The 25,555-nt window shown below is 36.8% G+C and overlaps 1 protein-coding gene across 1 annotated transcript in view; it reads left to right on the forward strand.

Moving 5' to 3' along the window:
• The first annotated feature begins 2,070 nt into the window (after positions 1–2,070).
• The window catches only part of LOC113568903 (protein NLRC3-like), a 35,848-nt gene continuing 12,363 nt past the window's right edge, over positions 2,071–25,555 (forward strand). Inside the window, exons 1-13 of the mRNA XM_035521624.1 lie at positions 2,071–2,224; positions 3,548–3,672; positions 4,702–4,809; positions 8,321–8,420; positions 9,732–9,927; positions 10,154–11,906; positions 14,832–15,005; positions 17,846–18,019; positions 18,391–18,564; positions 19,292–19,462; positions 21,296–21,469; positions 22,370–22,543; positions 22,738–22,911. Coding sequence (XP_035377517.1) covers positions 3,581–3,672; positions 4,702–4,809; positions 8,321–8,420; positions 9,732–9,927; positions 10,154–11,906; positions 14,832–15,005; positions 17,846–18,019; positions 18,391–18,564; positions 19,292–19,462; positions 21,296–21,469; positions 22,370–22,543; positions 22,738–22,911 — 3,464 coding nt within the window. The 5' untranslated portion in view covers positions 2,071–2,224; positions 3,548–3,580. The remainder of the gene's footprint in view (positions 2,225–3,547; positions 3,673–4,701; positions 4,810–8,320; positions 8,421–9,731; positions 9,928–10,153; positions 11,907–14,831; positions 15,006–17,845; positions 18,020–18,390; positions 18,565–19,291; positions 19,463–21,295; positions 21,470–22,369; positions 22,544–22,737; positions 22,912–25,555) is intronic.

A 25,555-nucleotide genomic window follows, 5' to 3' on the forward strand; every position in this document is an offset into this window, starting at 1 on the left:
ATCAGTGGATGAGGTTGGATGGGCTTCTAATCGCTGGCTGCATTATTTATGTTAGTAAAAATAATTTCAAAGGACTTGAACTCAAAACCAGCTTTCTGGTTTATGCCTAATGTGTCAGTATAAATAAGTGCAATTCTGGCTCCACAGCCAATTAGAAGAGGGCAGCGTACATAGCTGTAGCCAGAAGGACAAGCTTGATTTAAAGCGATGCACTCAATTGGCTTGATCCAGGTTTCTGCTAGACAAAGTACATTAAATCTATGATCTGTTAGGATTTCATTTATCATGTGCACTTTAGATGTTAGGGAACTAACATTTAGTAAATCCAGCTTTAGATGAAAGGTAGAGGCAGTGTTCTGTGAATCAGTTACTTTAATATTAATTATGTTGACGTTTTTCTTTTTTTTTTTTGTATTTCTGCTTAGCTCAGGGAACAGACACAGTGTCAGTATGATGAACCTTGGGTGACAGCAGATGACCAGCAGATTATTGGTTTAGTCTCTTTGTCTGCTGCCTGGCCTCCACTCTAGATTGTCCTATATAAAGTAGGTCTGTCATGAAACTATGTCTTATGTTACAGGGAAGGAGAGCAGCACCCTCCGTAGTAGGATGGATATCACCCTGTCCTAAAAGTCCAGGCTTACTCTTGAATGTGCTCCAATTATCTATAAACCCCACATTGTTTTGTGAGCACCACTTGGACATCCAGCAGTTCAGTGAAGATAACCATCTGTACATTACATCACCGGGCCACATTGGGATATTCATTGGCACAGGTGTCACTTGTGTTGCAGAGTGCAATAGACTTAAGGTACCACTACTGTACCATGGTGTTATATCTCTGTAGCTGTTTTGGAGTTCACCAACCAAAAAATACAATTTTAACACAGCATATTGAAAGAAATCCACTGGTTCAAACATTCATTGAGTCTAAACAACTGTTTCTAAACTCCCAGCTGTACAATGGTTGAATGTCCAGATACTTCTTCTTTGCCCTAGCTCTTTCAAATCAGTGAAAATGATGAGCCTCTCAGTCAGTGCACTCGTGTTCTTTTACAAGATAGCCTGTGAACCTCAGCAGCTGGGCCACAAATCAGTATTTGGGAACATGGTATGAAACACCTCCAAGCACATCTAAAGCCTGTAGGGTTTAAATAGGGAGGTAAATGAAAAAGGTACAGGAGCAGGAGATAATTAAATAAACAGGTGATTGTGATCGGGGTGAGTGGCTGAGTGCCATAATTGATATGTGGGTGATGTGTGCTGTGTTACTGTTGTCTGGATACCGGCCAGGGCATGACACTACACTTCAGTTTTGAGCTTAGTGTATATCATTCATAATAGTTAGCCCTACCTGAACCCATCAGTACCTTTCACATTAATAAATTACTTTAACCTTATTAAATATTTAAAATATGCAGAAGTACATGGACTGCTCTTCATATTTTCTCACATTTCTCCAGTTATTTTGGTTTGTTATCTGATGGATTAGACCTGGTATTCTATAAAGCTGCTTTGAGACAATGTTTTCTGTTATAACGTGAAAAGTGCTATAGAAATGAAGCTGATTTAGCTAAGTGCAAATTTACTGTATCTTAATCCTTGTAATCTTAGCTTTTTTTTTTAAGTATGATTTATTTCAGATGCAAAGAAAGCATCATTAGTTGGCATATGTCTTTGATTACAAATGTTCATATTATGAAGTATTTAATTACTACTTATACTTATGGTTGCTTCTTTATGGATCTGATCTATGAATGGCTGTATCACTTTATTACTTAATCCAACTCATTTTTGCAAACATTACTACTATAATAATAATTTTTAAAAAAGACACCCATGGTGTTTACTGCTATTCTTATGTATTTGCTACACTGTCTAGTCTTCTATTCAGTAGCCTCTGTAAGATTGCTTAGAAGCAGTTTAAGCTGTAGTTGATCTACTTTAATTGGTCAGTGATACATTTCAGGACAAAGTGACCTTAGCCAGGTTCAGACAATAAAAATCACTTATCTGTGACTAGAAATGAAGAACATGTGTGGAAAACAAAACTACGGAATGGAACCAAAACAAGACAGCGAGGAGGGACCAACCGTGACAATTTAGTCTTTAAACGTTTTTTTTTTTTCAGTCTCTGCAGTGTATGAATAGCATTATCCGCTACTGGATTTTTTGAAACGGGAAGCACGTTTTACCACAACCCAAGACATCATCTTTAGAAACGGTAAGAACGCCAGTATACGTTCTTATATGGCTGTAAACGCAAGGAAACATTTTAATTTAAAAGTGAACAACAAAACAAAAGTAACAATTTCGCACTTGTTTATTGATTGCAGTTAACAGTTCCACTATAAATGTACACGAGAACCCATAGGAAGTTCGATGTTGACTGATGTGGGATATAATTGTTCTCTTTGTAAATACTTCTTTTATAGTAAATACACTTTTCCCTATCATAGCTATACTGGTGTTTCGTATGTGTGAAGTTTAGATATTCCTTTTATATAGAGCGTGAATTTGGTATTTCAACTATTTGATTGTGGCCAAAACAAATTAGGAAGCAAATGCAAAACGTGGGAGGCATCTTAAAAATTTGTCATCAGGAACTTATTTGCTTGGATAAGCCACATCGTTTATGGATGATCTTATGAACGTAAATAAATGTACATCAAAGAGTATTTAAAAACACTGCCTCGGAAATGGCTTGCCATGACTAAGCATTAAAAGAAAGGAAAGTGAAAGCAAATTCACTTCACTAATACAAGTCTTTCCTTTGTATATTCGACAATGGGCCCTCTGCCTCTTACAATGTTAAGGTTTTTTTTTAATTATTATTATATTCTTCTTACTGGGTTTAATTTATTTTTGTCTTATTTGGGTTATTTTATGTAGTACTATATCCAGTTAGTGTCAGTGTGACATGTGTCGGCCCGAGTGCCGCATAGCGCGAGGCGGGACACACAGACTCCAGCGACTGGGACGTACATTTAATTTACATAAACGACACAACGGCACTCACGCTTATCACAAACAAGGAACATGAAGGGGTTAACATTAAACAAACACGATACACAAGAATACATTGAACATTAAATACGTCACACTCAGACATTACGCCAACAATGACCAACAACCTGCACACTTTAACACGGGTTTATATACATACAGACTAACGAGGTGCTGTGACAGTCTGTTAGTGTAGAAGCAGTTTTTTCAGTTAGTGTAGAAATGCCTGATTTCCATTGGAGCTGAGTATAAACGTAAAAGTAAATAGTGAACTTAAATCTTTATGCACTTAAATTGTGAACAAGCTTTCACCATAAGCTATAAACAAGCAATAAACAAATCATAAGCAATAAACAAGTCATAACATTAACTAATGAAGCCCCTGTCTTTGAGCTACACTTGTTTACCATCTGAGAGCCTGCTGTTTTAATGTGAAAATTTCTGAGTGTGTTTTCAACTATTCTGCTTTATGAGTTTTCACAGATAGAAACATAGCCATTTGAGACCACTTGTTCTTGACAAATGTTAATCTTTTCACCAGGTTAGGTAGCATTTCAGTGTAAATCACTGACTAATGGCAGACCTTTCTGAAATAATGTCAAAGGAGTTTACAAAGAATACTTTGGCTGGCATGAGTCACCCAGACGAGGACTCTGAGATTCAGAGGTATGACTTAGCAAATTTTAACACTTTACAATCTCATTTATAGCTGCATATGTGACTGCAGCCATGATTGCGTGTCAGTCCACACTGTAATAGAATTAAACTCATAAAACACTGGGAGTGATTACACCACCACCTGTTTCAGCCTGTACAAAGTAGTACAAAGTAGGCCTATACATGTTCAGAAGTAGAATGATGCATGCAAATAGTCTTCCAGCTTTGTTGGAACTATGGTTCAGTGATGTAATTAAAGCATTTTGCATGCAAAACAGAATATGTGTGATTCACAAATTAAAAGGTCTAGATGTAAACAAGTAAATGCAGTATTTTTTTTTTTACATCAGCACATTGTGAATAACAGCTATGTTCCCTACTCCAGATGGGGGTCACTTTTGACCCCCAAGCATGGGGGTCACTTTTGTGTGGGATGGGAGAATTGTAACAAACACACACACACACACACACACACACACACACACACACACACACACACACACACACACACACACACACACACACACATATAACGAGTTAGATTGATTGATCCAGGCATTCACAGCCAATCCATCAGATCAGAGAAGAGAGAACAAATTAATTTGAATGTTAAATGTGGGAAAAACCATCTCAAGCTCTCAACAAATTTAAAGTATGAAATGATACTACATTTGGCTATGGAGATAGTTATCTAATATTGGCTGTTTCAGTGTTGACATTCCAACTAACATTATCCATGGAAGACACAGCCTGAAAATGTATGGTAGATGAGGTGTTTAGATCAATCAGCTCGCAAGCTAATGTTAATGCTAGCAAATTGTATTTGGATTGATGTAGGTAAGTTGTCCTGACTAGCTAGTTAAAGTGTGAGTAACTGTATATGTGTTAGCCAACTTTCGATTGATCATGCTGTGTACCACAGTGACATCTGGTGGGGCCACACCACACCAGCCTTTACTTTAGAGACCACTGTGTTGAGTGCACTAAAGTAACGTATGTCATGATCTGAGCTAAAGTACTTTTCTCTCATTTCTTTAGTGCCACTGAGAAGAAACCAGGCTCACCTGTATCCAGCTGTGTGAAAAGTGACCAGTCAAAAGACCCTCCTTACAACTTCAGAGAGAAAAAATTACCTACACAGGAAAGGTATTTCTTTCTGACTTATCCAGTAGAGCATTATAGAGCATTACAGTTTTTTATTGTTTTCATTTTAAATTTACATTAAGCTGTCAGTTTATTAGATACAACTTAACTATAGCTGTGTATAGATATGCAATCAATACATTTTTCAGTAATTTTTTTTATTGTTGTTTGTTAATTGCTTTTTGTTGCTTTCTTTAGTTACACTGATAGCCAGTCTGTATGGAGCTGTGTGTCCCTGAAGAGTAACCAATCAAAAGACCCCCCTCACAACTTTTCTGGCATGCATATTTACAGAGTGCTACCCATGAATAATCTGGATAATAATAATTGGCACAGTTCTTGGGTTTTGAGAGAGTACTTCTGCTCTGTACTTCTGTACACTGGATGAAATAATGACTTAGAAGTGGAAAGGCACAGTGTGAGCTTTGAATAAATCAGAAGAATCACAGTAAAGTATAGGTCGGCTTTAAAGAAATCATATAGGAATGACATTATTTTAATACAACTTCAGTTTTGATCATCAAAATAATCATTTACATTTAGATTTATGGCATTTAGCAGATGCACAGTCATGCCAAAATCATGAATCAAAATACACAGTTGGTCACGTGAACATTTAGAGCAGTCTGTCATCCAATAGAACACAAGGATTTGAAATGGATGTGGCTTTGTTCATAAAAGCAAAGCATTTTCTTCTGCTTCTGTCAAGAAGCTAGGTGAATATAAAAATATGATCATTAAAATGATCATATTTCCACTGTGGCATCGTATTACTGTTCTTAATTGGAAGCAGTGTAACAAGCCAGTTCTCTGGATGTACACAAGGCACCCTGATACCCTGACACCCTGTTTCTATGTAAGCATTAACAAAACTGAATGTTTCTTGAATCTATTAATGGCCTACAACCCCCTCTTTCTTTGGTAAATAAAATACCAGCTATAGAAACCACACCCTGCCTGATCTGACCTCTGTGAGTGCCTAACTATGGAGAAGTCACAGAATCTATTTCCTCACCTGGGAGGATTTCAGGAGGTCTAAAATCATACATATTTGGTGTTAAAAAATTAATTTGCAGTTTATCACTGTATTTTGGAGATTCATCCACTTTGGATATGGGAAGAGTGTGAAGGAGCAGTGTTTGCACCATAGTTTTTACTTTTCTATTTTTTATGAGAACCTTGAAATTAAGGTTTTCTTTGCTTCTGAGTGTTACTCAACTTTTGAACACAGCAAGTGGAAGTTCATTCCACCATCAAGGAGCCAGGACAGAGAATAGTCTCAATGCTTGTCTTCCATGAGACTTGAAGCATTATATTTTAAGTCAAGCCATACTTAAGGTTCGAAGTACCCAAGGTACGGATCGTGCTTTGACCATTGACATCATGTATGGAGGGGCTGGTCCATTTTTGGCTTTGTAGGCAAGCATCAAGGTTTTAAATCTGATGCAGGCAGCTACTGGAAGCCAATGAAGGGAGTGCAGCAGTGGAGATGATATGTAAACTTTGTAAGATTGAAGACCAGTTGTGCTCCTGCATTCTGAACAAGTTGTAGACGGTTCTTATAAGAAGACCAGCAAGTAACAAATTGCAGTAGTATAGCTTTGAGATTACAAGAGACTACACAATTACCTGGGCAGCTTCCTGTGAGAGAAAGGGCCGAATCCTTCGTATGTTACAAAGGAGAGATCTGCAAGACTGGGTTAGATTTGAAACATGAGTTAAGAATGACAACTGCTTGTCCAAAGTTATACCCAGGCTATGAGCAGCTTCAGACGGTGATACCAGGGAGTTCTTGAAGGAAACTGTGAGGTAATGCTAAGAGTTGGGAGTACCTGGGATGTACAGAAGCTCAGTTTTACTGGGGTTCAGCTTCAAGTGGTGGGCTGTCATCCATGAGTCCATGTCAGTCAAGCATGCTGAGATACGTCTGGAGAGCTGAATATCGGTGGGTGGGAAATAAATAAATAATTGGGTGTCTTCAGCATAGCAGTGGTAGGAGAAGCCATGAGAAAATATTACATTCCCAAGAGAATGTGTATATGAAGAGAAGAGAAGAGAAGAGAAGAGAAGAGAAGAGAAGAGAAGAGAAGAGAAGAGAAGAGAAGAGAAGAGGGTCTAATACTGAGCCCTGGGGGACACCAATAAAGAGTCTACATGGATTGGCTGTGGATCCTCTCCTTGTTACCAGATAGGATTGTCCCTCCAGATAGGACTGAAACCATTTCCATACAGAACCAGTCACACCAAGGCCGGACAGAACAGAGAGGAGAATGTTATGGTTTACTGTGTGAAAGGCTGCCAAAAGGTTCAAAAGAATCAAGACAATGACAGTTTGGCATCTTTAGCAGCAAGAAGTTTCTCTATCACTGCTATGAGGGTTGTTTCTGTTGAATGTGCCGGTTTGTAGCCAGACTGATATGGATCATGCAGCTGGTTCGGGGTGAGGAAAAGCGATAATTGACTTTAAACTGCTTGTTCAAGGGTTTTTAGAAGAAAGCGAGAAGTTATACTAGCCTGTAATTGGTTGTGTTGGGTCCATTGAGTATGGCCTTCTTGAGGATTGATACCACACTGGTAGTTTTGAAAACAGTAAGTACATGTCCAGAGGATCAGGAGTTGTTGATGAAGACAGAGATGAAAGGAAGCAGATCTCTTGAAATTGTCTGGAACATAGTGGAATGAATGGGCTCCAGCAGACATGCAGTCAGATTGCTGGAAGTCAGGAGTTGATGAATTTCATCTGAGGAAAGAGAAGAAAAAGAAGCCAGAGAGTTGGATGTTGGGGATTGTACACTGGTTTAAAGAGTGGGAACAGAGGAAAAGGACTGGTGGATTGCTGCAACCTTCTCCTTAAAGAAGGTGATGAAATCCTCAGGAGTAAGAAATGAGGAAATATGGGGAGGGTTAAGATTCACAGAAGATTCATTGATGAGAGTGTAGAAAGGAAAGCATTAGTAATTGTTTCCAGAGAAAGAAGAAAGAGAGTCAGGGTGAGTAAGGGTGGACAAAATAGTAGAAGTAAGGGAAGAGGGAGTGATGGAGCACAGATTGCGATGGAAGATGAAGGAACATGTTGGTGAGGTATGGATGGAAAGAGAAGGGATGGAGAGAGAGAAGGATAGAAAGTGATGGTCTGGGAGGTGGAGGGGGGTGACTGCGATGTCCAATGTGGTGGTGGTCTGGGTGAAAATCCAGAATGCTCTGTGAGTTGGAGGAGACTGGTTGAGGGTGAGGTCAAAAGATGTCAATAACAGAAGGATGCAGGAGGAATGTAGCTTGTCTGATGGAAAGTTAAAGTCACCAAGGAGAATGAGTGGATTTCGTTCAGTGGGGAATTGACTCAGGAGGACATTAAGCGCATCAATTAAGTTATGTTCATTGTAACATTGTAACTTATAAAGAAAATCTTTTGCTAGCTGTCAAATGTTATAATAATAACACTGATTGCATAGTGAGATGTCAGTCTATATGTGCTATAAGATGTTTTGACTGTATGAATATGTTTTGACTGCAGGTTTTTACCTGAAACAAAAGAACCTTTACCAGATTCACCAGTTCCAAGTGACCACGAAGGTTCAAGGAAGTTTCAGGAACATCTATTCCATGTCTTTTCTGTAAGATCAATGGCTTTTGTAAATTGTTGCAACAGTTTATGCAAAATTGTGTAATTCCTAATAATTTGCTGAGTCAGTGGAAAGGTGGATAGATACGGTCACATTTAGGCACGATGTCTGCTGCTTGCTTGCAAGCTTAATGCTTTTTCTGTGCAAAATTCATGAAATTATTTTTTAATATAGTTGTCATGGTTTTTGTTTGACAAAATTAACTGTCCATTACTAAAAGTATAAGTTTTGTGTGTAAAATTAAGCTAGAATTATAAATGAAAGGATATGTTTTGGCCATACTGAATACTGTTCTGTGCAGCTGAGATTCTGTTTTTTTAGTTATAGTTGTAATGCTCATTTTTCACTTGCACATGTGAGGCTTCATATGTAATATAAAGTCATCGTTCAGTCACATTTTATTTCAGTCCATTTAAGATTTGGTGGAAGTAGAGCGACAGACCACACTTGTATTCAGTAAACAATTGAACATACTGTCATTTTAGACATTTATTACACGTTTCTATACTTATATAGAATATATTTAGTTTATATTTCACTGCTTTTGTGAAACAATCACTTAAAAGTAATTTCAAAAGGTAAAGTTATTTCAAACACCAAAACATGAGTAAAGGTATGTTTTTTCACATGAAATATGATACATTTCTAAAATTGTCCCTCATATTTTCAGGTGTATGGCCATATTATTCCTTGATGCAGTGCTCTTAGTCAAATGGTTCCCCATTAGGAAGAGAGCTGAGATTGGTCTGAACATATGGGTATAAGTGCTATAAGTAAAAACCTTTAAAGTGAATTTAAGAAATATGCAAAAACAGAGAAAATAATAGAGGATTAATGTTTATAAATGCCCTTGGACTAGGGAGGGTTAATGTTTATAAATGCCCTTAGACTAGGAAGGGTTAATGTTTATAAATGCCCTTAGACTTTAGAGGCCTGTAGTAAGCAAATTCTGATTATTGGTATGTAAAGAATATTAGTTTGGTTTGCCAGGCCAGATGATAGGTAGTACAGGCTTGAACAGTGCCATGTTTGTATTCACTTCCAAAGTGGAAGATTGAAAAGAACTGTTCAGTAGAGCAACAGACTTCAGTAAGGATCTGTTCAGCATTGTTGTCTGGGGCATTATATCTACTGTAATTCATCTAGCTAAATCATCGTAAGTGAAAAAAAGCTGTAAATGCTAGAACATTTGTCTCATACATTATACAGCTGAAATTAGACAAATGTAAGTTGTGAAGGTACTGAAAATATGATTGCATCTTGATATCCTTTTTTATCTATCCCCTTATTTTCTGTCTTAAGAATCTGGAGAAAAAAATTATTGTATTTATCAAGCATGAACTGGAAAGATTCAAGAAACTTCTGAGAAAAGACAATACAAGTTACTATGAGGATTTAACCGAGGATTGGTGTGGTGCTAAAGAGGGTACTCTTAATATCGTTCTGCACTTTCTAAGGAAGATGAAGGAAGATAACATTGCTGATGCACTGGAGACAAGTAAGTGATTCATGATGTTTTATGTTCACTATGTCATTTCATGCATTAGATACATTTTACAAATATGTTTATAATTTGCATCAACGTCATATGACCTCTATCAATTTTGTGTCTTGTGTGAGTGTCGGAGACTTAGCAAGTGGGTAAAATAAACATTTTTAGAAGAAGGAGGAAAAAACTTTGTTACGTTTGATTGACTTGTTTTCATTTTTTCACAACTACTTAGGTGAGCTGATTGTGATTCGTCAGTGCGAACTCAAGTCAAATATGAGGATAAAGTATCAAAGGGTCATTGAAGGAATAGCACAGAGAGGTGAATATAAACTCCTAAATGATATCTATACAGATCTCTATATTACCGAGAGTGGAAAGACTGGTGATGAAACTGAGATGAAAATTGTGGAAGCATCAAAGAATCAAGAAACATCAGAGACACCAATAAAATGCAATGACATGTTCAAGCGATTAACCGAACAAGACAAACCTATCAGAACTATGCTAACACAAGGCATTGCTGGTATTGGAAAGTCATTCTCTGTGCAGAAATTCATTCTGGAATGGGCTAAAGGAAGTAGAAATCAAGACATCAAGTTCATATTTCCCCTTCCATTCCGGGAGCTGAATTTGAAGGAGGGTAAACACAGTTTGATGGAAATTCTAAACCAGTTTTTCCCACAGACAAAAGGACTGAGATTTAGAGAAAAGTACAAGGTCATGTTTGTCTTTGATGGTCTAGATGAATGTCGACTTCCATTGAAGTTCAAGACAAATGAGTCTTGTTTTGATGTCACACATCAAGCATCACTGGATGTTTTGCTGACCAACCTCATCAAGGGAAATCTCCTTCCTTCAGCTCTCATCTGGATAACCACCAGACCTGCAGCAGCTGCTAAGATCCCTGCTGAGTTCATTGACTGTGTGACAGAGTTACGCGGCTTCAATGATGAGCAAAAAATTGAGTACTTCAGAAAAAGGATCAGTAATGAGAACCTGGCCAACAACATCATCGATCACATTACAGGATCAAGAGTCCTCTATGTAATGTGCCACATTCCAGTATTCTGTTGGATTTCATCCACTGTATTAGAGCGACTGATGGAAGTAAAAAAGAGTGACACCCCCAAAACACTCACACAAATGTACATACGCTTTCTGATCTTTCAAACCATGCAACAAAATTATAAGTATGATGATCATGATGAACATGCTTTAGACATACCCTGGGATAAAAAGGGCTTCCTGGCACTGGGAAAACTGGCTTTTGAACACTTGAAAAAAAACAACTTTCTCTTCTATAGTCATGACCTAAGCTCGTGCGACATTGACATCAATGACATGTCTGTGTACTCTGGAGTGTGCACACAGGAGACTGGAATGTTTCTGGGGACAACGTACAGCTTTATGCATCTGAGCATTCAAGAGTTCATTGCTGCATTATATGCATATGTTTCTGCTGACAACGACAAAAAGAATGTTTTCCTCGATCAGAATGAAGCACAGAGAAATGAAAATGAAGCTATGATTGGCTTACTCAAGACTGCAATTAACAAGGCAATGGAGAGTGAAAATGGACACTTGGACCTTTTCCTTCGCTTTCTCCTGGGCCTCTCACTAGAATCCAATCAACATTTCATACGAGGTCTGTTGACCCAGGAAAAAGGCAGCTCTCACAGCCAACAGGAAATAGTTGATTACATCAAGGCAAAGTTTGAAGAAGATTCCTCTCCAGACAGAACAGTCAATCTGTTCCACTGCCTGAATGAACTGAATGATCGTTCTCTAGTAAATGAAATGCAAAACCAAATCAAAGAAGGAAAGTTGTCAATGACAGAGCTCTCACGTACACAATGGTCAGCTCTTCTCTATGTTTTGCTGACATCAGATGAAGATCTCGACAACTTTGACTTACGGAAGTTCGTAAGCTCAGAAGAATGTCTTAGAAGGCTCCTGCCAGTTGTAGAGACTGCCACAACAGCTTGGTAGGTAAAACTTAATTTCCTACACAGCTAAGTGAGCACAGCATTTAGCACATTTTCTATATCCTAGGCATATCCTTATGTTCAATTGAAAACTCACTGACCACATAAAATGTTGTCATTTAATGCTAAAAAAACAATTACAAATTAATGCCACCTCATTAGTGCCTAAAACAACCACAAAATTTTCCAGAAGCACAAATCACATTCTTGTGAAATATTTTCTACCCTTATCATGGTGAGATGGAGACTGTCCCCAGCATTTAAAAACATTTTTTTTAAAGAATATTTGCATTGGTAATAAAAACTAAATCTATTCACTAATATAAGTGCTGTAGGCTTACATGATGGGAATTGGAGGATCCCACAGCTAATGCATATTAAGATTTTGTACAGCGCCATTTACATATACATATCAGCCACTAATCAATTTTAGGCATGTAAAATGCACATTGTGCAGGATAGAAACTATTACAAAGTCTTCAAACATTCCATCCAAAACATTCCATTCAGAACAGTTTGAGGTCCCATATCAAACTGTTAGAGAATAGGCCAAGATGCTTTCTATAGTTGAATGGTGAGTGAGAATAACAGGGTTTAATTTTTAGAGAATCATTTTCAGAAATGAAAATGAAAAAAAAGAATTTGAAGTTGATTTAATAACAGAGTAATACCAGGTGCAGAATACAATACAATACAATTCTTGAGCAAGTTTCTTTAAAAGTTAATGATGCATGTATCTCTATACATGCACCTATATGCATGCACCTATATACTGTAAATGATGTATTGATCTCTTCCTACTTCCCAGTGAAGGTCAAATACAGGCCGATTGATTATCAATTATATACTCAAGTACCTTTGCGAAGTCAAAAATGTATTTTTACTTTGTTAATTTCATCAACGTTCCTTTTGTTATATTTTAAAATAATTTTGTATGTTTCGCTACAACCTGTCAGGTATAAGAGGGTGTAACGGTCAGCGGTAAGGAGGTGGATGCATGTGCAGAGAGGACCGAGATTTATTATGGGCAAATCCAAAATCAAAGTCGTTTAGGCAGTCCAGGGTCATAGAGCCGACACGGAGAGCTCGGTGAAACATGAGTAAACAAAACAAACATAAAGGCACATGGGAAAGCAGGCTATAACTAAGGCAAAGGAAAACTCAGGGCTAGGAAACACGAAGGCTAGGATAAACACAAAGGCATGGAGTACAAAGAAAAAACCATAACACCTTCAAACATTCAAACAGTCAAACAATGTACAGCCACGACCAACACAACAGGGTTTAAATACTAGAAACAAGGGACAGGTGTACGCAATCAAACAATGTGAGGACAAAATGAAACTATGGAACTGAACTAAACACATGACAGAGAAAACACGGAACATGGAAAGGACCGATCATGACAGAGGGTAAATGAAATCCCTAAAGCTGATCACTGAATGCCATCGCTTTGCTTCAGAAGGTTAGACAATTGGACATAACAAACATGCACATTTTCCAGCTTTGGACTCAAATGATTACGTTTGTGAAAAGTAGCTTTCGATATATCGTTTTCTTTCAGTCTCACATATCTGTGTAAAATCGCTGCTCTCTCCTAATGTGCAATATTGATATAAAAGTAGTGTCATCTGATATCAATGATAATCTAGGAAAAAAATTGCTAACTAGTTAGCAAGCTTCTTAGCTATAAACTACAAGCAGCAGAAAATAAATGCAGCAGCTGAACTGAACTCATGGGATGCAGGGACACTTTATTTATGATCAAGTAATATATACTTATTGTAAAATTCACTTAAAATTCACATTTAAAATATTTGTATTCAGTATAAAAAGAACTATGAGGACTACATATTTTAGTTTGTGGGTCTCATATTTTATTTTTATTTATTTATTTATTGCCTGGTGTTATTAAATTAGTTCAGTTGAAGTAACTCGCTACTTGAGTAGTCTTTTTAACAGTAACTTTCTTACTTTTACTTAAGTAATAATTTAAATGACTAATAATAATTTAAATACTTTTACTTCTACTTGAGAAATTGCTATTTTAAAGTAACAGTACTTTTACTTGAGTACAGTTTTTGCCAACTCTACCCACCTCTGGCTGTATTTTTCCCCCCAAAAGATACCACAGTCATAAGTAATAAGTAAACCTGATGTAATACCATAACTCTAATTTACACAGAGAGATTTGTTGTCCTGGGAAAGTTAAAATCCAGTGGCAGTTTGAGAACATAATGATTTTAACAGGCATTAGAAACTTGCAAAAATGTTGGAAATGTGGAGTGTGGGGAGTTATCCATACATTCTCAGATAGTAAACTTATAATTACAAGGGTCAGGAGAAAAGGAGAGGAGGTCATAAATTGTAGGCTGTGTCCTTGCAGAAGTCATAAACCTTTCTTATTTTGAACTTTAATCATGTTAATGGTGGTGTGATTTAGTGGCTCTGGTGTAATTTAATGGTAAAATTTTGTTATCATAAGGATCAGGTGCTATACGGTCACCGGATGATTGCAAGGGTAAGATTGGAAGAAGGAATGTCCATACTCCACTACAGTGAGACACCAAATTAATGTCCATACTCTGCTACAGTGAGACAACAAATTAATGATTCAAAAATAACTTCAATACTTACTGCACCAGCATGCCAAGACACCTAACATGTGCATATTTTAAGAAACAGGCTCAGTTAGCCATCTCTCTTTTAGGGTTGTCTACCAGGGGGTTGAGCAAATGATGAATAAAGAATTTCTCTTCACACTTTTAAATTTTAATGTGCATCAGCCAAAAATGTTTGAATAAATGTATTAAGGCCACAGTAAAGGTACTTTTAAAAGCATGGTGTGTTTAGAAGTAGGTATGTACTCAGCATTGGACCAATCAAGTTCAGTTTCATTAAAGGTTTTTGCAAATTTTCTTTTAGGCTCAATGAGTGCAACCTAACAGAGGGGAGTTGTATGGACTTAGTCAAGATTCTCAGTTCAGTTTCGTCTAAAATGATTGAGCTGGACATGAGCAGCAACACTCTTCAGGATTCAGGAGTAAAGCAGCTCTCTGAAGGACTGAAAAGCCCAAACTGCAAACTGGAGATACTGAGGTGAGGTTTTTATATTTTTTTTATATATTTTATATATTCTTGACTACTATATGATGCATTTCTCTGAGGGTGGAAATAATCAAAACCGCTTAATAGTATGTGTGTGCCTATGACAATTCTGGTGATATTGTAAAGGGCTCTGTGTGACACTTGCCTTGCTGTTATCTTATTTTATCCTCCTGTTTTGTTTTCCTACCTCACTGGATCTCAAAATTACTGCATCTGAAAACAACCTCATTCCTGGTAGCCCTCCTCCTGCATCTTTGACTTTGTCTCAATCCACTCCTCACCTCCATTTGGTAATTATCGTCCCCACCGCCACCATTCATCTTCCTGTGCCTGATTCATCTCCTGGATGCGGCCACTGTTGCTATGGTTGCGCTAGGCCTCATATTATCCAACAAGCCTCCCCCACATCCATGCACAAGCATGGTATTACTGGTTACAGATAAGCCTCTTTCTCTGCCTCTTCCTTCCTTGTTATTGACGTCTTTGGGGTCATCCTCATTGGTCCATCTTCACTTCTTTGGTCCATCCTCATTGGTCCATCTTCACTTCTTTGGTCCATCCTCATTGGTCCATCCTCACTTCTTTAGTCCATCCTCATTGAGCCATCCTCACTTTTTTGATCCATCCTCATTGGGCCATCCTCACTTCTTTGGTCCATCCTCATTCACTCTGACAACACAGCTGATTTCGGTTCCATCAACAAAAGACACTCCAAATCCCTTATGTTCATACTATTCCTATGCCACCCTGTGGCCAGGATGGAAATGCTTTCAGCACATCCATACAGCTGATAATATTTCTTTCCCTTCAGACAGCCTAATTTTAACCTCCACCTTCCTCACATTTGCCTAATCTGTTCTTTACATGTGTTCATCCACCCTTAAAGTCTACGTAGCTGGCATTAACTTCACCAAACTCTAAAGTTGATGACGTGGAAAACCGCAGCTGATGCTAAAATCTAAAACATTGGTTTCCCTGACAAATCTGAGACACATGCTCATTTTTAGAAAACGGTCTCCTGAAAATGGAAATGTTCACTGGATTCAAAGACCTGAATCAAACATTAATACAGCACCAAGTGCTATGAGAATGAGGTTTTTGTACTATAAAGATAAGGTACATGTAAATGGATGTGGCCAGAGCCAAGAAGGATATGTTTAAAAATCACAGTGATCTTTTCCTTGATCTGTCTGTGGAAGTCAACAAATTAAGCAGTTTGATAAAGTCAAAATAAGTCTAAGAGTTATAGGTCTGCACACAGATTCATCTTTTGACCTTGTCTCTGAGTATACTTCAATAGCCAGTCCCATGTCTTCAGAAGTCCACCGCAGGTAAACCTCCTAATGTGCATTTGAGGTGTGCTAGTACCATGGTGCTGAATGCGCATTGTTGAGAAATGCACATCGTCGGGTACAGTTTTAGCCCATGGACAGTTTAGGTGTGTCTGTTATAGAAGAGTATCATAATAATGTAACACATTGTCTTTTCAACATGAGAATGGTTTAGTGTGGTTTGATTTGCATGTTTTCCTTTTTTTCTTAAGTGCCTTGGGAGATAGTAGCTTTCAGAGCATATATATTTTCTCTATTTCTCCATTCGCATACATTGCCAAAAGGGGTTACATGTAAATATTAGAGGGTACACTCTTTCTGAGAATAGTCACTAAACAGTTCCTCTTGTTGTTTAGTTTGTTGGTGGATGTGCTGAGTGTGAGGAAATTATTTTGAGGGAAACAACGGGCTAAAACAACTACAATTTAAAATAGTTTTCTTACAACAAATTCATTTACTGCTAAGTGACATTTCTAAAATACATAACAGATGTTTTCAAGTGTTTTCAAAGATATCACTTTGATTCATACATCAGTGCCATAAAGGCTCATTCATGGAGATTTGGAATTACACAAGGTACATTATTAACCCAAACATTGAACCATTGGGGACATCCATAAATAGTAATCTCTTCTTTATCCACTCTTTCAGGTTGCTATATCATAGGGGGACTTTAATTGCACTTTAGATCCAGTTAATGGATTAGATCATGCACGCAAATAGTCCAGGAAACATTTACAATACTTCACAATCTCCTCTTACACAAACAATCCAGGAAAACTTTACTATGCTTCACAGTCTCACAATCATCTCATTCTGTAACATTACAGAGAAATTCAGACATTCATGGATAAAATGAGTTTCTGGTTTAATCGGAGAAGGATAAACCAAAACAATAGTCCAAATACAGGCAAGGGTCAGAACCAGTAAGAGTCTACAGAGCCATGGAACATCACAAACAGATCCAAAAAACAGTCCAGGTCAAAATAAATATAAATATTCAGGCAGATAAATATTCAGGCAGACAAGTACAAAGAGGCAGGGAAAACAGAAGCAAGCAATCAAAAAACAGTCAGAAATACAAACAGGCAATCAGGAAATCAGGAAATAACGCTCAGTATGCACAGTGAATACTAGTGGAAATACTTTGCAAAGAGGATGTGGACATGGCAGGTTTAAATATACTGAGTTTATGAGAAACAGGTATAGCTAATAATCCATTAATAGCGATCTTGTAAACTATCTTTGATTGGTTGGGTTTTCCTCTGGTTGACAAACATAATTTTAGGGTTTGTAGTTTACTAAGGAAATTATAATTCTTCACATTCACAATCACCTCATACACACAAACAATCTAGGAAAACTTTATAATACCTCAGTCTCACAAGCACCTCCATTCTAGCCTCTATAAAAGGGTTGGTCTACACTTGCAAATGCTAAACCCAATATGATAATGTGGTATGAAATTATAACTTTTGTCATTATTTTATTTTATTTTAGGCTCAATAACTGTGGCCTAACTGAGGAAATCTGCTCAGTTATAGCCACAGTTATCAGCTTAGAGTCTTGTACATTGAAAGAGCTGGAATTGAGTGAAAACAATCTACAGAATTCAGGAGTGGAGCAGCTGATGGTTGGACTGGCAAATCCACATGTTCAACTAAAAATACTGAGGTGAGTTCCAATATGTGATAAAGTGTAATGCTGGCTGTATTCCAGATATTTGAATTTATGACTGCATACATGAAAAGTTAAGGAGCTCTAGTTCAACAATGATAAGATACTGCAAGAAGGAATTTATTAATTTGGGTTCCTGTTAAATTAAATTTCCATACATTATTTGGTATCTAAAGTTAAACTGCAGCACAGAAGGATCTGGGATTTTGTTAAAAATTCAGCACTGGACTGAATATATTTCATTCTATAAAGGTATTTCATGTGTTTATTAAATGACTTGTTTATTAAAAGCCTTTTCTCAGTACAGTTCACATTATGAGAAATACACATCTTGATGAGATGCTAAACTTTGATTTTGCTCTTTTCAGGTTGTGTAAGTGCAGCATAAAAGAGGAAGGCTGTTCTGCAGTGGCTTCAGCTCTGGCAGCCAACCCCTCACATCTGAAAGAGCTGGATCTGACTGGCAATAATGTAGGAGTCTTGGGAGTGAAAGTCCTCTCAACTATACTAAACAATTCTTGCTGCAAACTGGAAACACTGAAGTGAGTGGTTATATCCATACATAAACTTGCACTATGTAGTTATGAGGTGAACATAATTAAGAAATAAGTTGCAAACACAGTTAAATTAGATTTTTGGTTCATCATTCAATAAATACAGTGAAGTATATTGAACCCATAGGGAAGGCTGTGCATTAAGACTCCATGGGTTAAGAGCATTTGCTAAATGCTGAAAATGTCATTGATGATTCATAAAGAACTCCATCTTAGTTTGTTATAAGTGTAATGTTCATTTCTGTGCTTCTTCCTTTCATGTGAGTCACTGAATGTAAAACAACACATAAAGTGACATGCCCAAGCACCTGCATATTAATTTCCTTGATGAAGTTTAGTCAAGTAACCTGGACCTGTCCATCAACCTAACAATAAATACCTAAGGGCAGCCTTTCTACAAAGTTGATCTTGATATTATATTAATTGTGGTGTTTTCTAGAAATATTAGGCACAACAAATCCTTCAGTTCACAAATATTTATGGTTAATGAAAAATACAAGCAGGAGCTCAAATGGGCAGGGTGCTGTATAAATAGGTGACTCCAAAATTTGTTTAATGGTATTTGGTCCAATTACTGTTAGATTTACTAACTTGAAGACAAAGACCAAAGAAAAATCAGGCAAGATATAGTATCTTCAGCAAGATATAGTATTTATTGTGATATATATTTTTTTGTTTTCATACTCATCAATGGTTGTCATTTCCCTTTCTCCAGGCTTTCAGACTGCAGTATAACAGGGGAAGGATATTTTGCTTTGGCTTCAGCTTTGAAATCAAACTCATGCCTGACAGAGCTCGATCTCAGAGGGAATGACCCTGGAGATAAAGGAGTTAAGCTGCTTACTGACTTAGTAGAGGATCAATCGTCTACATTCAAAACACTGAGGTGAGAAGGAAAGAAGTTTATAAATTATTTATTGTACTTTTTATTTAATCTGATCTATGTTATATAAATAGGAGCCATTATGAATGGCAAGACTGTGGAACAGTTAATGATTGAAATAATTAATTATTAGAAAAAATAAATAAGCATTTATGTATCTTTTTATACTTTTATTTTTTTTTTACTCAATGTTTGAATGACTGTGTGGCAGTGTTGGCACATTCACAGTTCTAGTGCAAAGGCATTAAATTATTTGTTTTGAAAATGTGTGTATTCTTGCATACTGGGTAGTTTGTTGTTTTTTTTTAGTAAGGGAATTTAAATACATAATTTTAGTTCATAGTGTACGTATGTTAACCTTGAGATTTGTAGGCATATCTTTTATGAGTGATAAAAATGGTTTACTCAAATAACTTGGAAATTATGGGTTGTTATGGGTGATTACATGCACATTGATGGATAAAATAAAAATCATATCCAATCAAACTCACTAAAGTGTGCAACACGTAAAAGGGTTTGAATACTTTCTGAATCCATTGTATAGCTGGCTGTCAAAGGACCTTAAAGAAATCGATAGGATCCACTTAAATTTTATTCGAGACATGGACTCAGTCTCAGTAGATTTGGTCTAGACCCCAGTCAGTCTTTGTCTTGACTCAGCCTTGAATATGGCCTTGACAGACATGGTGTTGTGTATAATCCTATGGCAGAGGTAGATACCCCATCCAGCTGAGGTAAAAGACTTTCAAGCCTGTGTTACCATCCAAAAAGTCTTCTTGTCTCTTGTCTTTTGAAGATACAGAAACTCTCACTTTTTGCATCCTGTCTATGCAAGTGAGAAGGTATTCACTGCTCTGGGATTTGGAGTGTAAAATTCTGAATATTGTAGTTTCATGGGACAATTTAAAGTCCAGGCAGAAAATAAAGATAGTTTGCTCATTATCTTGCTATTAGAGTTCTGTCAGCAATAGATGTTTACCAAACTTATTTATGAAGTCAACTGTTTCAAAGCCCCAGAGAACCTAAATCAGTGTTTCTTTTAAAGTAGGTTAATCTTGTTCTTCTGAGCACATAATACAATTGTGCAAAAGTCAAGTAATTCTTCAAACAGTCCAAAACAAATAATTTTGCAAGACATTCTCCACTTTCAGTGTAAAATGGGTGGGCCTAATGTTGGGTAAAGCTTACACAAGCTTTACCTAATATAGGCTACATCGACATTAACTACATGAAAATTTAAAGGTAGTCAGTGTGAAGCTAAATTATTTTTCAGTGGAATCAGTTTTTCACTGTCCACCCAGCTAGCCATTTGTGTCTATATAAAAAAGTCTATATAAAAAAATAGTAAACATTAAAACCTGTGAAAGATTTTACAATTATAGAGAGTTAGAATTATTTCCAAAATATTAATTGGTATGGTTATACATGTATGGTTTTGATTGTCAGCTCGGCTTGAGTAGTGTAGCAGGTAGTAAATCTGGCAATGAGGTGTCAATCAAGTGTTCTCAATTGGAATATTGGGACAGGCCCAGACCATTCATGATGAGCAAGTTTGTTTTGTTTTTGAGCAGTGTATCACATATCTGTCTGTTTTTGATTGAAAAATTGCTGACTATAACCGTCTATTATCATACAGCATTTTATTATTCAACAGTATGTTTTTAAATAGGTTGTGTTGGTCAATGATTGTGTTGGTCATTGATCATTCAAATAAGCACATTATCTGATCAATATACTTGCACCATGCTCATCACTGTTTTATCTGAACACATGGAATGAGAAGACAAGTAGAAAATTGTTAACCTTTTAAAAAATGTTTTTTTTTCTTTTCTACAGGCTTTTGAAAAGTCCTGATGCAGAGGAAGCCCATGTTTCTCTCACTAAACTTTTAAATACAAACCCGTTATTGTTGATTGAGCTGGATCTAAGTGCAAAAATACAAAGTCAATCAGTCGTGAAGAAGCTTCCTGCTCTACTCGAGGATTCACACTGCAGGCTGCAAATACTTAGGTTAGAAGTTTGCTTGACTTACTAAGGATGATACTTTTCATCCTAGAGGTTTTGTTTCATCCTGAAAGTTGTTCTTTTTTTTTTACAGTGTAGAGTGATCTTTTTGTGTAAGACTTGTAAGTGCTAGCAGCCTAGCGTTGGGAGAGGTAGTCTGGGGTCACAGTTATAGATAAAGCGAATGATAAATTAAGCAAAATGTTGAAATCCCAATATTTAATTAAGCTGTCTTTACACTGCGGAGCAAAGTTGGGTCTCAGAGAGGCTATAATATCATAAATTTCAATACGATGGCTCTGAATTACCCCCAGTTCCAAGGACTCTCTGAACTCTGAAGTGGCTTTGCTACAATGTAAATGAAATGACATATCAATTTTGTTTCCATGGTCAAGACAACAAGAATGCTTCTTGTTATTCAGCTGCACACTTAGATAGCTAACATTGCAGAATGAAAAAATAAACTAAATGTTGAAACTAACTGGCCTGAGGAGAAACAAGAACACAAAAAGGAGATTATTAAGTAGAACAGGTTAAAAGCTTAGTGGGTTGTTAGTTTGCATACTTTGCAAACAATAGTATATTAGCTGGTTAAAGGCATTGTTCGCATGTCTTCCCATTCACAAGCATAAACACATTTAAAACCATCTCCATGTCACCTATAAAGTTTTGTTTAAATTGGCAATTGTGCCAACTCTGAAGCAGCTCCAGTAGCCTTAACTAATCAGGCTTGTGTCCTTTGTGTATGTACTCTGACTACAGACCTAGCCTAGGACAATAGAAACAATTTTTCATTACATACCACTGAAATAAAATAACACTTTGTCCCCCAGCCTGAAGACAGTGTTTCTTGTGTTGTACTCTGTCTTGAAGACAGCGTTTCTCATTTTGTACTCTGTCTTGCAGGCTAAATAACAACAACATTAGTGAGAAAGACTGCTGTGCTCTGGTATCTGCTCTTTGTTCAAATCCCTCATACCTGAGAGAACTGGACCTGAGTTTGAATACATTAGGGTTGTCAGGAATGGAGCGGCTAAATTCTTTTCTGGAAAATCCTCACTGTATACTGCAAAAGTTGGGGTGAGATTTGATTTAACATATTCAGATATCATTTCCTGTTGTTTATACATTATTCTGAAAATAGTAATCATTAAGTGAATATATGCTCAATAAATAAATCTATTGCTTATATGTGAACGTTTTTCCATAAATGGGAAAAATGTCAAATCTATCAAGGAAAACAGTGTTTCTTAAACCTTCTGCTCTTATTGCAGGCTCAAGAACTGCAGTATAACAGAGGAAGGCTACAGTGCTATGGTGTCATCTCTGGAAAAACACACTCCACAACTAAGAGAGCTGGATCTGGGTGGAAATAAAATTGAAGACTCTGGACTTAAACAACTTTCAGCTTTACTGAAAAATTCAAGCTGCAACTTGACAAAGCTGAAGTAAGTAAAAAATAGAAAACAGTTTTATGCAATACAGATTATCAGTTTAACTGTGACACGGCATCAACAAGCTAATAATTAAACAGCTTTAGTATAATTTTAAGTATTATCTGGCTTATATGCACTGCATTTTCAACATTTTAAACCACAGTAATTGCCATTTACCACTTATTTTGTTCTAATAAATAGAAGACATTAACTGTAAAAATGTGAGGTTTTTTTGTTTGTGCAAAACATTTTCCCATTTATGTCCTTAGACATTTAAATATTTTTTTTCTTTCATCGGTTGCTGACAATTAAATATTCCAAACAAGCTTATCTTATATTTCATAGTGATTTGAGGATTAAGTTAAAGTTTGCTATAAAAATAAACTGAAAGAATTTGATTGGTTGAACTGATAGACTCTTCACTTTGCCCTTATGTGAGACTAATTTAGTTGCTGTGTAACTATATATATATATATATATATATATATATATATATATATATATATATATATATATATATATATAGTAAAAGAAATTGTAAAGAAGTGTAATGTCCAGGGAGTACCGAATTGTCACTAGCATCACCGTTCCCACAGTGCTGTGCTCTACATAATTTTTCTTTAATAGCCATGGTGACCTTGCCATGTGGTTTTGTTTTGATTTGGTTTCTGTCTCTATCCTTGTCTCTCGTCATGTGTATCTCTGCCTTGTGTCAGGTATTTCTTGCATTTCTTGTATTATTTCCAGCTGTCTCATTTTCTTTTGTTCTACTGTTTAATTATACCTCAAGTTTTCCAGTCATGATTGTCAGTATTTATTCTTCCTATTGTCATGTTGGAAGTTCATAGTTGTACTTTAGGTTCAACTCTCCTGATTTTTAATTTTTTTTTCATTTCCTTTGCAACTATGTATTCTGGTGTTTTGACCCTGGACCTCTGTAGTGATGATGAGTATGGATTTACCCAGAATAACCATTGTCCATCTCTGCAAATGCAACCTTCCTCCATGCGCTCATCCTCACAGATTGGCCAACCAAACAAGAATGCCATGAGTGAACTTGTTTTTCTTGAGGACCATGTCTTGACCAGTAAACACTGGTAAACCCTCATGTTCCCAGTGTTACAGACATTCCCCTATCTCAAGTCTTCACTGTTGCAGATATTGCTGTGTCTTCTATCTCTTGTGGCAGTGGAGATTCCCAGTCACCTTTTTCTTGCCTAAGATCTGGATTTACCTTGAATTGTGACTGGGGCAAAATCCCAGAGGATCAAAAACATTGTTCACAACAGACAAGACACGTCTATTTAAAAGGTTTCTCTTGATCAGCGACTAAAGAAAAAGGTTCTTGAGATCCCAGTTGTGATCATAGCATGCCTCCCATTCTTTCCCTGCCTAAGGCAGTAGAAGTCCACTGCTGGAGAAGGGATGTGACCTCCTTACAATACTCTGTGGTTGAAGATCATTGTCTTTGAACCATAAGAACCTTAAAAGGTTTCTGTCTTCTCTTACGAACAAACTGAAATATTTGCTGTATATCTGCAGTCACAAAAAACAGCTTCCTAACAAAACCAGATAAGCACTCCCAGAAGAGAGTTGTTTAGGTATGGTCCGGTTAACAGTACATCAATGAGTGACACTCCATTGTGTTCAGCACTGAAATCAGTTACAACACAGATTTTGTCAGTTTGATCCTTTGAGCTATCTCCAGTTTCACTCACATCTCCCTTTCAGCAAATGACAGTTGTGCTTTAGGAGCCTTTGGTCATGCCTGAGCTATTGTAGATTTTTGACTTTTTATATTACTGTATTGGTTTATGTTACTTGAACTGTGTTGTCATGCAGCACAAGAGACCCCAAACATTTGTCTGTTGTCTGTTTGTCTACATTTGCTAGCATGAATAGGCTAAAGGTGTGCATTAGATTTAATTGTTTGCCGCAAATTCAAAGAAATCTACATGACAGGAGTACAATATTACTTTTCTGATTTTCACAACTTAATATGCTAAGAGCTAACAAGGTATTGAAATAGCGTTTTAACAAATAACTACAATTCTTGGGCCAACATTTTAAATAATCTTTCTGAAATGCACTCCACAATATGGATTTAGATTTACAAGAAATTAATATTTCTGGTACTTACATACAGGGGACGCTGTCAAATCACAGGATGAAAGCAGATGAATAACTGGTACTCACATACTAGTCCCCACTTCTTGTATAGCATCAATGAGTAGGAAATCAATAGGCAATAATTATAAATCACCACTAGGTGACACCAACTACAACAGGACATCTAAAGTTACTTTATCAATCATTTTCTTTTATTCTTCCATGTATTTAAACCTGGGCATCATTCCCCAAAAGCATCATAAAACAAAGATTATCTTTAAATGGTGCATGAGAATTACACTGAACATTCTTTCTCATTTAAGATGATCTTTACCCTATGATGGTTTTGTGAAATGGGGCCCTGAATGTCAAACATTGTTCTTCCCATTGTCATGTTGGAAGTTTGTAGTTTTGTTTTAATGTTAATTTTTACTTGTTCTTGCCCTGTTTTTTCCTACTGTACCTTATGCATCACACATTTAGTACTGAGTAAACATTGCCCATCTCCACAAATGCATCCTGCCTCCACTCTCTCAACACAAGAACA

This window comes from Electrophorus electricus, chromosome 22 (assembly GCF_013358815.1).
Source record: "Electrophorus electricus isolate fEleEle1 chromosome 22, fEleEle1.pri, whole genome shotgun sequence".
In the NCBI taxonomy this organism is placed as follows: Eukaryota; Metazoa; Chordata; class Actinopteri; order Gymnotiformes; family Gymnotidae; genus Electrophorus; species Electrophorus electricus.